Genomic DNA, 14,443 nt, shown 5'->3' with positions numbered 1-14,443 from the left:
TGAATGATGAGGATAATAATACAGTAAAACCTCTATGTAGTGAACCTCTTTACATCATAAACCTCCATACTTCACACTTTCAATGATGTTTGGGGATAGGGTATAGGTAGGGAAAAGGGAAAGCGTAACCCTGGAAAACATTTTCTATACTACTAAATTATCAATAACAAATTGCATAATAATATTGTAAATTTTTGTTTCTCTTGAATTATAACAGAATGTGTGGCAAATTAGTTTTAACATGCTGGATTTCGGGAAAAATTCAATGCGGGCAATTTTTGCAAAATTTGTTTAACTTTGAGGCCAAGTAATTTGTTTAAAGAAGTAACCTATGAAAAACGGTTTGCATTAAAAAATGCACTAATGTATTGACAACACCTGTGCAAAGTTTCAATTTCCACACAAAAAAAAAATCGATTTTTAAGTTTTGTCCGGCTTTTTTCGATTTCAGCCCACTTTGCGCCGCCGCGATTAAGGAGCCAGTCGAAGATACCCGGGGTGGGGATAGGGATGGAAGGGTACGATAGGGAATACCCTCACCACTATGAAAGGGACCATGATCCACTACAAGCGAGCACCTAAGAGTTAATTAATAAATTCCCACCACTTTGTCCACTGTATATGCATCTATTTCAGTGGCGTACCTATGGCGGGGGATGAGGGGATAGATCTATAAAAATGTACGAAACTTATCAAGTTTCTCCAAAAACTTTCATTAAAAATCAATTTAATTTGTAATAGCCCATATTGACATTTCCTGCATTTTAAGTGCTAAGGCACTAACCAACACACTCGCTTGATGGAGCCCATTACTAAGTAAACAGCTAATTACTTTCTTCACTTTATTCTATGAACAATTCACCCTAAGCAACCACCTTCGGAAATAATCGATGACCAATACTTGCAATGCAATGGACCACATACTAAGATACCGTAAGATGTACACATGCAATTGCACACACTTGCTAAACATTAGGAAATCCACAGTAAAATTAGTTTGGTTTTAATCGCAGATCAAGTAATTTACGAGAAATTTTCCCAAATGGAATATCCCATTAAACGAAAATTAACATGTCTCAATCATTGAAATGATAACAATATCGTTCAGGCACAATGCTAAAAAATGCTGGCATCTACTAACGGGAGTATAAGAAAATGAACATCAATCAATAATATAATAGAACTTATACTTTGACCGTTTTAATACGTAGTAAGACTACATTTTCAAATGGCCCAAAACATCAGAGAAATAGAAAAGCTACTTAAAAATATTGCCTAGTTTTGAAATATAATAACTGCACCTGCTTGAATTTAAATTTCTAGTGCCAAAATGATGTAAAATGTATATTCAGGCATTTCATTTTTTTTTTATATTCTCGCCCCAGGCCATCTCATCCTCCCCAGAACATATTCCAAGTTACGCCACTGATTTACATGTTGACGCTCGTTTTCTGTTAAAATTTAACTTAACTTGTAGATATTAGTTCAAGTGCGAAAAATCCACAGAGGGAAAAACCATTCGCCTTGACTGGGATTCGAACCCCGATCCCTCGATTTCCGCACTATTTGTGCATTGCGGGTGGCTCCGTAAAAAGTTATCACCGTGGCTAGTCCCGGTATACTTAAATAAGTCCAGAGCGAACACCTCTAGTGTTCAAAGTTCGGGCTTTGCTCTCCGGCTGTGGCGCCATGCGCATGACCTGGACTGCTAGTCGCATCATATGCTCAGCAGTCCATACCACCTTGTCCGGTATAGTCCACAAATTTCCACAGGGGAGAATGACGCCTCGGTAGCTTAACTGGTTAAAGCACTCGGCCGGAAATCGAGGGATCCGGGTTCGAATCCCAGTCAAGGTGAATGATTTTTTCCTCTGGATTTTTCGCACTATTTGTGCATTGCGGGTGACTCCGTAAAAAGTTATCACCGTGGCTAGTCCCGGTACACTTTTATTAGGTAGTTCAAACTTGTACATTTATAGGTTATACAGATATAGAGGTACACAGGTGGTACACGGCCGGTCGCGCGGCGTAATTTATACGGAACGGGTGTTGGATTCCTCTTGCAGATCTAACATAAATTTGTGCTTTAAAAACTGTATACAGTCAAAATGACATTGTAAGAATACACGCGGCCATTCAAGAAAAGCAAAGCACGAGGTATAGGGCTGGTCACGGGGCGTAATTTATATGCCATAGGTGTCGGTTCCTCTTGCCAATCTAAAAATAAATTAGATACAATACTGATTTGTGAATGAAAAACTTTGCTGTTTCTACAATTTGGAGCTTTATTTTCCCGACTAGTTTCGATACACTGTATCATATTCATAGGACTAGCAGTACAAGTATGGTATATAGCTTCCCCTCTTTGGTATATAACCGGCAACGTCGCTACTTGTACTGCTAGTCCTATGAATATGATACAGTATATCGAAACTAGTCAGGAAAATAAAGTTCCAAATTGTAGAAACAGCAAAGTTTTTCATTCACAAATCAGTAAGATGGATTTCTACGACGTGTGAAGGCCTCTACTATTCAGTGCATTAGATACAATACTTTGAGCTCTGAAAACTTGCACTATGGACAGTCAAAATGACATTATAATAATACACGAGGCCATTCTAGACCAGAATGTACATATGTCAAAATCCTTCGTTTTCGAAGATTGGCGTACTTTAGACGCTTGAGGGTTAATAAATATGAAATCTTATTCTTAATGTAAATTATTAATTTAGTTTAAATTTGAATGATACTACAGCAGACTCACAATTATCCGCCTGCGGTTTGTCCATGTTACGGATTATCCGTGCATGATTTTCACTATCACTCACATTTTCCATGATCTTTATAAAAAAAAAAAATCGGATGCAAAGTCACCGGAATTACTGCATTAATGCTATGATACACCAGGCTTATTATTTCTGTTAAAATCCCCTTCATAAAACGGACGCGATTGCGTGATAGCTGCATTCACGGGAGCACTCCCTGATCATGGATACACGTCCCGCAGCAGTTGCAACCTGGGCAACTTATGCGAGACGCGACAACATGGCATGATGCCTGACAGTGTAGTATCCGGCGTCGAGCAGTGGTCTTGAAGCATTCGTGCAAACCACTTTTCAGTATTTGTGATCACACAGCTGCAAAACTTTGGTTTTCGAAACCAGGCCTTACATGGAGCATTAATAATACAAGTACAACCATGTTATCGCCGCTAAAAAGACTGCTAACTGGCAAAAAAATCTCAAAATGAGTCCAGGCAGCACTCTAAAGTAATAGAATAACTGCATAAATGATAATATATTGCTTGTTTTACGTAAATTATGAACATTGCAAGACATTTAAGTGAAAGTTTGGGTAATCCGTGTTCCTCGATTATTCGTGTCGTCTCTCCCCATCATCGGGAGTGTACTGCATATGATTTTTTATATTAATATTTTTGCATACAACTAGACACTAGATAAGATATACATAAAATAAATAATTAATATAATTAAAAAAATATTTATTTTATTCTTGGTTATCAATAATATTTTTGCTACACTTTGTTGATAAGCTCATCTTTCGATGAAATGAAATTGCAAAAGTTTGGAGAGAAATCAGTTTGTCAAAAAGAGCATGGCCATTACTGATAGTGAACAATTGCTTGGAGATTCATTTACACACAAGGTGACGTGCTTGTTGACGACTCAACTTGACCTGGGCTTAGCTTGAATTACATAGTTTTAACCCATTTATGCCTAGTGTTCCATTATTGGAACACCTGACGCGACTTTCTAATTTAATTATTACGACTCATTATACAGCATAATGCTACGGTTTTTCTTTTTGAACCTCAAAACCAAAGACATATTTTATTACGGGGCGCAAAGAATCAGTCTGTTTGGCCAACCCATCTCAGTCAGTGTATTGCTATATATTGGTCTTTTCTTTCAAGACAGTTTTTCTGAGACCATCTCAAATGTTATATTAATAACTATTTGCCATTACGCTCAAATGTTGTGAATTTTTCCCTGCATGTTCAGTAATAGATAACCTATAGTGCTATAAGAGGAAAATTTTGAAACAATGTATTTTGTTTTAGCTATAGGCTTTTATTTAACAGTGTTCCATTTTTGGAACACTAGGCAAATCCACTACTATCATGCGTGCATTCAGGCGCACTGAAATATTCACTTTAATTTTAAATAAAGTCAGCAATTAGCTTTTATGCGACTGAGGGAAACTAAGATATGTCTTGGCTATAATCAGTTTCCATTTCAGTGAAAGAATAAATACATCGATATCTGATCAATTGTGAACAGAGAGATGAAAACATATGAGTCACCCTGTGCACTCTTCCATTCGGGACCAAGCCCCTTGGGTCATATTGGCATCGTGAGCATTAATCAATGAGCGAAGCGCGGCTGCTTGCACCCAATATGCATCTCCTTTTCTTTTTAGCAGAAAGTTTATCGTATGTGTTCGGGATACGCACTTGCCCTGCTAAGAGCCCCCCCCCCCCCCCCCTTCTGCCATATCGGCCATTAGAGGGTTTTTCCCGAGTAATGCTTATATTCCTTTCCCTCTCCGTGTCAGAAGGCTGATATTAATGATGATGATGACTGTACACAGTGAATGATAATGCTGAATGATGATGATTTCTTCGTTACACACGGGGAATGAAATCATTCGCCGTGTATTAGATTACGACGTAATTACAAGAAAATTTTATATTAAACAGTTGAAATTTACTTTCAAAATTTGTCTAATGTCGTCTGCTTTCGTTCCGAGATCAAGTATTTTTAAGCTAAGCTTCGCGTGGAGATCCAGAGGATCGTCTGCTCCCGCAACAGTAGTCAAGTAAATACGCACGACGTCGAGTTTATGGAGCAGTACTGCTTTAGATAATGTGGGAATTGTCTAATACCGTTAAGACTCATTTCTTCATCATGATAACTCGTGCAATAGCAACAATTGCCCACTCACGAACTTTGTGCGCAGCAGTGGGCACTCCCAAGCTCCAAAGGCAACAGAAGGTGAGGAGCTCGGGGTGGGGAAAATTGGGGCTTCTTATTGGCTGTAGTTTTTCATAGTCAGACATTTCCAAAAAATGGCCGCATTATATTTTTCATCACGTCACAAGAATTCAGAAATGCATTTGGATAAATTACGGTCGAAGAAAGAGATGTGGAATGAATGGAAGAATGTTAATGGCTAATAATAATAAATTAAATCATGAATTCAGACGTTTGCGACCCTTAAGAAGACACTAGAGAACGAATTGCGGGTTGCGTCACAGCAAGCAATTGAGCGTACTAACCAGGAAAGAGCAATTTTTTCAAACGTACTAACCAAATTCTTTTACCTGTATTTTGTTCGGATAGTACCGGGACCGAGGGAAATCGCCGTACTAACGAGGAAAACGTACTAAGGAGGAACGTACTAACCAAGTTCCACTGTACTTGTTTAGCATTTTCCTTAATATTCACAAAAATATTTTTAAAAGATCTTCCCCTATAGAGTGCTACATAAAGTTGGCTATGAGAGAATACACGGTCAGGCAGGAATAAGCCAGCTCTTTGCAAATTCTGACCCTGAGCCTTGTTAACAGTCATCGCATAGGAAACCTTAATGGGAAATTGTCTGCGAGTCAAATTGAAAGGCATTGTGGGATCCGACGGCGTCAACTGTATTCTTGGGATGAGGACAATCTTGCCGGAATTGATTATTTTTTTAATCGATTATTTTTTTATTTTTAACAACCATTTTCAGTCACAGGTTCTCTGATAAATTTTGTGCATTTTGGTACCTTTTGTGCCTTTTGGTAAGTTTGGTTGTGTATAAGTTGAGAAAAAGGTATCTATACAATAGAAATAATATAGAGGACAAAAGAAAATATAGCTGACATGTATATAATCTGAAAGCTACCACTACAAACAAGGATAAACAATCATTACCGTGCTTGATGCGTTGTCCTTTGTGCTGCCACTGCATTGGTCTGCTTGGCTTGGGACACCTTCTCTCTCTTCTTCGTTCCCAGAAGTGCGCTCCAGTTTCACCTTCCCAGGCTTGACCGCGGCCGACAATACTTTGTCAGGCACCTGAAATTCAAGGGACCTTTCAATAATTTCTAACATCACAAAATCAATTCAATCATGCACAGTAATGTTAAAAACCTCAATATAAATTTGTTTCTTGAAATACAGAAACTTACAACGAATTCTTTTCCCCCTACATTTAGTCCGCTACATAAGTATTATAAACAAGATGCGTTCCGAGACCTTGTTTGTGAATTGCATTATAGCAGACTCCCACCACTAATTATTATCCACTTATTATTATTAAATATTTATTATTAACATTAATATTATTACTAATTATTTATTATTAATATTAATTTACATTGCGCAACCGGTTGTGTACCACCTATATACCTTTATATCTGTATCGCCTATTATCATGCATGCCATGACGTGTATGTTATAAATGTTATAGAAAACCCTCATTAACTCGACTTACAAGTTGTCATGGAAAATAACCAATAAAAGGGGGTTGTTTATGTTTTTGGGGACGAAAGAGGGACATGGAAGTTCATTGATTCTTTTGTACTTAAAAAGAGAAAGTTGAAGAATAAAGAAGTTAAAAAAAAAGCAAGTAGTGATAAGATATTTAATTCTATCGCTACAATATGATAGCCTACATGGTCAAGCATACAATAGTATTCTCAGACGATGTAAAACTCCTATGCACTCCTATGCCAGATGATGATACGCTGTATCGAAACCGGTCGCAATATATTTTATTTTGTGAAACAGCTAAGTGTTTTCTTAACCTTTGTGCATCATGAAGGAGTTTCACCATGTTACGCCAACCACCATCGCATTCCTATGCACTCATATAGAAACTAGGTCCCTGTGACGTCACGTGGAATGGCATCGCATGGGCGCCACTCTGGCCTTTTTCAAATGAGGTTAAAATTGACCGTTGCCATTCGTCTCAACCGGTATTTCTAAAACCAAATAATTTGTATATTATGAATACACTAACGGTGGGTAATGAATCGCAGTCAATGCCTTTCGTTTTCTTTGATGAAGGAAACTACCCTATAACCCCCATCAATAGCACCATGAGGCCTTTACATCGGGAGTTTAAACAATCAACAACAGGCGATCACACACACTCATGTCCTGGAATGGACAATCTATCCAGGCAGGACGGGAACCCGTAACCTTCGGTATGGTAAGCGAGGACTTATCCATGCCACAACCGAGGCAGACATTAATTGATAACTGCAGTCTCCCGATTGTTAGGCTGCGGTTTATCCGTGTTGCGCATTATCCATGCATGATTTTCACTCTCCCTCAATTTTTTCCGCGGTCTTCATAAAAAAATAAAATTGGACAAAAAATCACCAGCATTACTGCATTAATGCTAGGACACACTGGGCTTATCTATAAACTATAAAGCCCCTCAATGACCACTCATTCATTCATTCACTCACTCATACAAATGTTTGGGGTGAACGAGACGAGATAGGACAAAAAGTCTCATGAAGACCCCCTCTAAAATTGTCTGAAACCCCAGAAAAAATTGTGAAAACAATAAATTTCCACTTATTTATCTGTCTATTCAATTAAAATTGAGAATGGGGATTAGTTCAAAAAATGGCCACCAAAATCCAGTGGCAGCACAGCAATCATACAAACAAATAATCATAGCAACACCTTTGTATATGCAAGCAAGAGAATCTAAATTGGAAAAGAAGATAGAGGAATTAAAACGAAAAACTGATAAAGATAAGGTAGGAAATTTAGAAAGTAATTCTTGAAATGTTTATTTCTTTACGTCTTCTTTCCACATGAACAAACATTTGTTTACATCAAAGCGTATTCAAATGAAAAGCGGAGAAATATAAGGTAGGAAATTAATTATTGTTTTTGGTATATTACATCGAAAGTGTGGTTTTTATTAATTTTATAGTTTATAAGTGCACATAATGCCATTTAAAAAAGATGATACGTGCTGTTGACTGTAGTTTGTGTCTTGTTGGCAGTACAAGATTGTGGTAGAAAGACTTTCAAAGAAGACTTCCATAAAATGTAGGTTGGTAAAAATGATTTTATTTTCATTGTTTGTGATAAGGATAACTTTTTATTTTTGTTTACGTTCTTATTTTCGTTAATGCCCTTTTAAATGTACAATGTTATCCATCACCTGGTGCATCAAAGGCAGTGAATAGCAATCTCTTTGTAGTGAACCTCTTTATCTCAATAAACCTCTACTTATCACACCAAGGAGATACCTCCGATATCACAACGTCTCCTATTGAATGCTATCAGTAGAAGCTATTGAGCATGAAGATAGAGATGTATTTATTGAACGTTCTCATCCAGTATATTAGCACCTATAATTTATGCAGCAGAAGCTACAGTCGTGATTTGATAACTTATTCGGCAAGTTTCACCCTGAAGACGATGGCAGACTTAGCCTTTGAAACGTCGGTGCAGAAAAACACTTGGACCCGGCTGGAAACCCAAGAACTCTTCCTCCAGTCTACGAGGGTTGTACCAAAAGTAAGGCTCCCAATGAGCTACAATGTTGAGCGAAGGTGCTAGGCTAAATCCCACAACATTGCCGTGCACTGTGGTTCCCCTACTCTCGAGTCCGCCAGTCTGCGATTCACTTTGTCGCTCGTTATTGGCTTAGCAACCGTCAACAATGAAAGTGATGATCCCCGTTCCCGCCAAGTGTGAGGATAGAGCAGTTATCCGATTTATCCTTGCAAGGAAGTTACCGCCCATGGAGATTCATCAGCAACTGACTGAACTTTATGGTGAAGAGTGCATGTCCTTCCAGCTCGTCCGCAAATGTTGCAGGGCTTTTGCTGAGGGCCGCACGGAAGTTCACGATGACGAACGGAGTGGAAGACCGCCGGTTTTGGATTGTCCAGAAGATCAACAGTGAGCTGCTCAAAGATCGGAGGGTCACTGTCCGTGAACTTGTTGAACACATTCCTGTAGCTTGCCACGGCACAATTGAAAGAATTTTAAAAGAAACCTTAGGTTATTGCAAGATGTGTGCTTGCTGAATCCCCCGTATGCTGACTGACGGACACATGCAGCAACACCTTGACTGTGCTTGCATTTTTCTTCAACAATTTTAGGGGAGGGGGGTGGGGAGGAGGAGTTATTGGTCTCTATTGTCACCGGAGAATTCGTGGGTATTTCATTATACCCCTGAAATAAAACTCTTAGGTGGCAAACGCTTCAAGAGCGATGATGAAGTCCGAGCAGAGGTCACACACTTCCTCAACGGGTTGGCAGGAGACTTCATCAACTTAGGGATAAAAAAGATGGAGCACTGTCTTTAAAAGTGCGTCGAAAAAATGGAGACTACGTTGAAAAATAATCAAAAATGTAAGCTTTTCAACGATGTGAAAATTAATATAAATAAACAAAGTTTTGCATTTCTAAAAAATATGGGAACCTTACTTTTGGTACAACCCTTGTATTAGCCGGGAAAACCATAGATCCTTCATTCTGAGTTATGGTTTAATTGCATGAAAGTTCTCATAAAAAAGCGTACCACTTTTATTGTGAGTGCTGAAGACCAGAAATCCAGAAAGCCATCGGTTCCAAGCTCTCCAGATTTGAGGCCCTCAACTGTAATACATAATTATTTTTTATTAATCTAAATATGTTTTGGTTCAATGATATCCGAACCAAATCCACGCCCAATGGTCTTCTTTCGACCAATATCTTGTTGTGGAAGTCTGTAATATCGCTGATTCGTGAAGTGAGGAAGGACTAATTCGGAATGAATGTACAAAGTTTTGTGTTCCATTGCACCCGAAATGCTTTCATCATGGTTCCCACTCAATCTAAAATATGATATTCACGGTTTTTTCCAGGTTTTCACGGTCTAGATGTCGTGAAATTCACGATTTTTAGATAAACAATTTTAGGCAGAAATATTGATCGCGTAATGATCATCGGTCGCACGTTAACTAAAAATTTAACGAACGCAACAGACGCCATGAATGCAAATGCAGCAATGAACGTGCTATCTCTCCTGACGTCACATATTGTTTGCAAAATTCAGCTCTCGCTAAAGGTTGTCAGCGGGAAAATGGAGGGGCCCAGGTGCCAGGAAAATTAAGAAGTGTCTGAATTTTCGCCAGGGTTAATGAATACTTTGGTTACCAGTCTTTGGTACAGGCTTAACCCTTTCATTGCGTAAAATTTTCTCAGAGTTGTTTCACATTGGCGGAGAATTTTTTTTCACTGCATTCACTTTATTTTTCGGAAATATGTAAACAATTTCAATACAAAAAAGATTTTTATATTCATTTCACTATTTATTAAACAATTTGTTAATGGCATCACAGTGATGCCATCCGCACCCATGTGAAACAATGCTCCGGAATTTATGCAACCCGTTACACACACATTTGGTGACGACGGGCAACTAATCTTTACGTAGCAACTAAGAAGCTTAAAATAATTTCTGTAATGATGGCGGAATTGAATTATAAAAGAAGATAAATATATTCTCAGTTATCATCCACTTTCCATGCATCATATTTTGGGCAAATAAAAGTTTTTGAAGTTTAATTTTCACATTTATAAATTTTTAAATTTACCAGTAACTTAGATTTGCATGCAAACATATGAAAGTTATTTTATCTTTTTGACATTTTATTTTGCGTAAATGCTATAAAAACTAACTAATAATTGTGGAATTCTTTGAAAAAAGGCTTCAAACACGGCCCTGGAGCTTCTGCACATCATATATCATCAGAGCCACTTTTTAGTCGTTCTTAGAACGTGAGGAGTATTATTTTTCTGTTTGTCCTTAGAGTTTCAGAGGTGTGTCTTTTTTGAGTAACTCAATAGATATTTCAAGAGATTATTATAATTTTCCATGCAAAAACTCAGCAGTGTTGCCACGGAAGGGGGGGTAATGGGTTACAACCCCCGTTGAGGCGCCAAAAACGGGTAAGATGGCCCCCGCACCCTCCGGAAGGGCCCTAAAATCTCCTGCAAAAACCCCTCATTTCAAAATCGTGGCTTCGCGACTGTATAACTGTGTCCACAGAGATGAAATCTATCGATTAATTTTCGCACGACTTTGTTTGCATGTCCCCTGCCTCCAACATCAGGATCCTTCGCCCCTGTGTAAATTATAGCATCTTGCACGACGCCATTAGGCCCTGAAAGCATATATAATGTTATGCCGTGTTTGTGGCGCCAAAGCAACATGGACTCATGAAGCAGAGTTCTTTACCCGGATAGTAAATTTATTTCATTCTTTGAGTGAATAAATTCAAAAGGGGTCGAATTTTATGCAAGGGGTCTCTTGGTATCGGATCATCTACTCCGGGGTCCCTGCCAAAATGCATGCAACGAAAAATTAGTTGAAATCGGTCTCGGGAAAAAGTGGTGTGAAGACAAGAAACATCGAAGATATTTTCCTACATTTTCCAATAATCTGGAATGGATGGCCATCTTGTAATACTTAATGCAATCATACATTAGGTATACCAGATTAAAAATATCCCCCATTCCCCACGAGTATTATCCCTATGTTCGGCCTTTTCTAATTATAATACCTCTATTTGGTTGAAGTAAAATATGTAAATTGCTTCAAAGTTAAAAAAAAAACCCTTCGCGGAGAAGACTCAATGCAGTGTTCCATGCATAAACTTGAGTAAATTGTGCCAGAGGTAGTTTCATTGCGAGGAGATATTCTAAGCCTAGTTCACCAAAGGCTGATACATAAACGGTCCTTGGGGTTTGAGAATAGGAATAAAATTAAAAATAAAGGTTTCTCCCATATTCCACGTAAGTGGCTAAATATATGTAAAATACTGAAATTTCCAAAAGAATAAGGCTATACGGTAATATTATAAAAAAATAAAATCTCTGTAGGGGAGTGAAAATGCACGCAATCGAAAGATGTCCGAAGTAGAGACTGTACTAATGGCGAGAGTCGAAAAAACTGAGCAGGAAGAGCTCACCTTCTCCACCACATGCACATAACAGAATACTTTGCATTTGCATGCATTTCTCATAAGAATGGCAAAAATACTTCTAAAAATAGAGATAACAGGAGACACAGAGTGACTTGTAGTCTATTCCGCGGTGACATAAAACGACTCGTATTTTTTGAGCCCCGAAATTTGATCATTTTTTCCCCAAAGATTTCACCAATTCTAATTTCTCATTCAAAATGAAATAAATATAAAAGTTTTCCTAGAACCTTCAATATTTTCCGTGAATAACGAATTGGTGGACGTAATTATTCGAGCCTAGTAACTTTAACAAACTCAAACGAAATAAATGAGAAAAAGTCGAAAAAATCTATTTCTTTTTCCGAAACCAATATAATCAAACCCCTATTGATAGGATCGTTCAGAAAATGAGTTGCAAATATGTTATGGAAGAATGTTATGAGTTAAAACGGCATTATTTAAATATTAAGTTTAAACAATAATAAAAAGAGAAACATATTATTCAACTGTGTTTAGCTTGTGTATTGTGACCGTATTTTGATATACGAAAATATTTTTCGTCGGTGAGATGAAAGGAAGATTATGACTAAATATTGTTTACAAAAATTTTAATACGACTAAAACGGGGATAATAACCTTCAAATATGGCAACATTTAGTACAAATATTCAGAAGAGAAAAGAAAATATCACATTTTAATTTTTTTGTAATGGCGAAAAATCTTACAAATTAAAAAGTACTCCATAAATGTAAAAATATGTACTAAAAAAATATAAACTTTTTTTCAAAAACGGAAGGCATATCAAGGTAGCCTAATCCAATGTGCGTGCGGGAAACCATCGTGAGAGTAGAAAGAACAGAGCGGAGGAGCGTAGGGAGCGATTGAAGGACATAGGCCGGCATGGCATTAATGTGATGCCACCCGCCCGTTGGCAGGACCTATGCTGGGCATCAATGCTATGCCATCCGCACTCAAAGGGTTAAGGTCAATGTGTCATCATGGCACACGAACCAATACTTGCGCTTCGAATATGCGTGTGCATGTAAATTCGTGGACAGTGTCTGCGCATGAATGACGTTGAAATACGATGGAGATTTCGATTTTAATCTGTCAATTGTCGTACTACAATCAATTTTGAGAGACTTTTTAAAGGTTTCATGACAAAATTCACGGCTTGTTCACGGTTTTCACGGTTGAGTGGTAACCCTGTTTCATGTATTTCGTAAACAGTCAATATTTGTTATAATTCAATCTGTAGAGATAAAAATGTCAATCAAAAACTGGAAAATACGTTATCTTCTGTAAAAATATTCGCTTTGACTCATTTCTTTCAAACCATATCTATTTTATATTGGATTAAGGTAAAATAATGCAACAACTCATTGGAAACAATATCTAGGAATTTTAAATATCAAATATGACGATATCTATCAAATACGTGGCATAAAAAGGCGTGGGATTATATCTGAAAGTAAAAACGGCATATTCCAACGAGACGGCCATGTGTGGTAATGCGGTTGCATAACCGCATATAGATACCGGATTCGGCCAAAGTTGCGAAAACGCAACATTGTTTTCCCGATCCGATTTTCGCTAAATGTTGACTTCCTGACGAAATATAAGCTGTAAAATCTATTAATTGAAATTTTGTCATTCATATGAACGAATAAAAAACTTAATAAAGGGAATAACAATTCTCAACTGTGATAAAAATAATTACCGCGTTTGGAGCAATGCCCTCCAACTGTTGAGTCTTGTCGCCTTGTATCCTTTGTGGACTCTCCTCCTCCTCCTCGTCATCTTCAGAATCCTGTTCCTCCTCCTTCACCATCCACGGAGTCACCTCCACCTCCATCACATCGTCAGAACACTAAAATCAAAATTACGAGGAGGCTTAAGATCACAAGTGCACACAGTCAAACACACGCATATCACCTCAGAGTCGGAGAGTAACTGCGACAATGAAAAAAATTACTTTTCATTAGGGATGGTCGGATCGGGTACCTCAGACCCAAATACCGCGGATATTGCCCTTCATCGGATACATCGGATCCAAACTCGTGGAAGACATCGGATCTGGATCCGCAATTTTAAATAATAGCTTCAGTGAATGCAAATAAGGGTGGAAAGAGTTCCGATTCCCTCTTCCAATGCGCCGTCGCATGCGATTCTGGTCCTACTCATGAACCGTTTTGTTCGAAAGCTCTCGCAGAGGTTACGTTCGAGAATTTCAGCCGTGGAAAATAAAAAAAGGCAAAATACGACTGGCACATAGTTCGATTCTTCCCAAGAGATTGAGCAATCATCGGGGGAATCTCAGCGTCAGGAATTTGAAAAAAAAACATTTGGATCCGAAAATATTCGATTCGAGAGATCCGGCTCCAAAAATCAAAGATCCAATCCGAATCCGGATCCGAAAAAAATCCTGGATCCGTCCATACCTAATGGGAA

The 14,443-nt window shown here is 38.1% G+C and overlaps 1 protein-coding gene across 2 annotated transcripts in view; it reads right to left on the bottom strand.

Annotated features, from left to right (window-relative positions):
* Nucleotides 1–14,443, bottom strand: part of LOC124172654 — a 43,423-nt gene that overhangs the window by 10,929 nt on the left and 18,051 nt on the right. For both annotated transcript variants that reach the window (XR_006868236.1, XM_046552104.1), the window contains exons 5-6: nt 13,713–13,862; nt 5,937–6,080 (exon numbers count right to left, since the gene is read on the bottom strand). Coding sequence is in view for 1 of the 2 variants with exons in the window: in XM_046552104.1 (XP_046408060.1) it covers nt 5,937–6,080; nt 13,713–13,862 (294 nt within the window). In the remaining variant the exon portion in view is untranslated. The remainder of the gene's footprint in view (nt 1–5,936; nt 6,081–13,712; nt 13,863–14,443) is intronic.

Source organism: Ischnura elegans (assembly GCF_921293095.1).
Source record: "Ischnura elegans chromosome 13 unlocalized genomic scaffold, ioIscEleg1.1 SUPER_13_unloc_2, whole genome shotgun sequence".
Lineage (NCBI taxonomy): Eukaryota > Metazoa > Arthropoda > Insecta > Odonata > Coenagrionidae > Ischnura > Ischnura elegans.
This window is presented reverse-complemented; position numbering and strand designations above follow the sequence as displayed.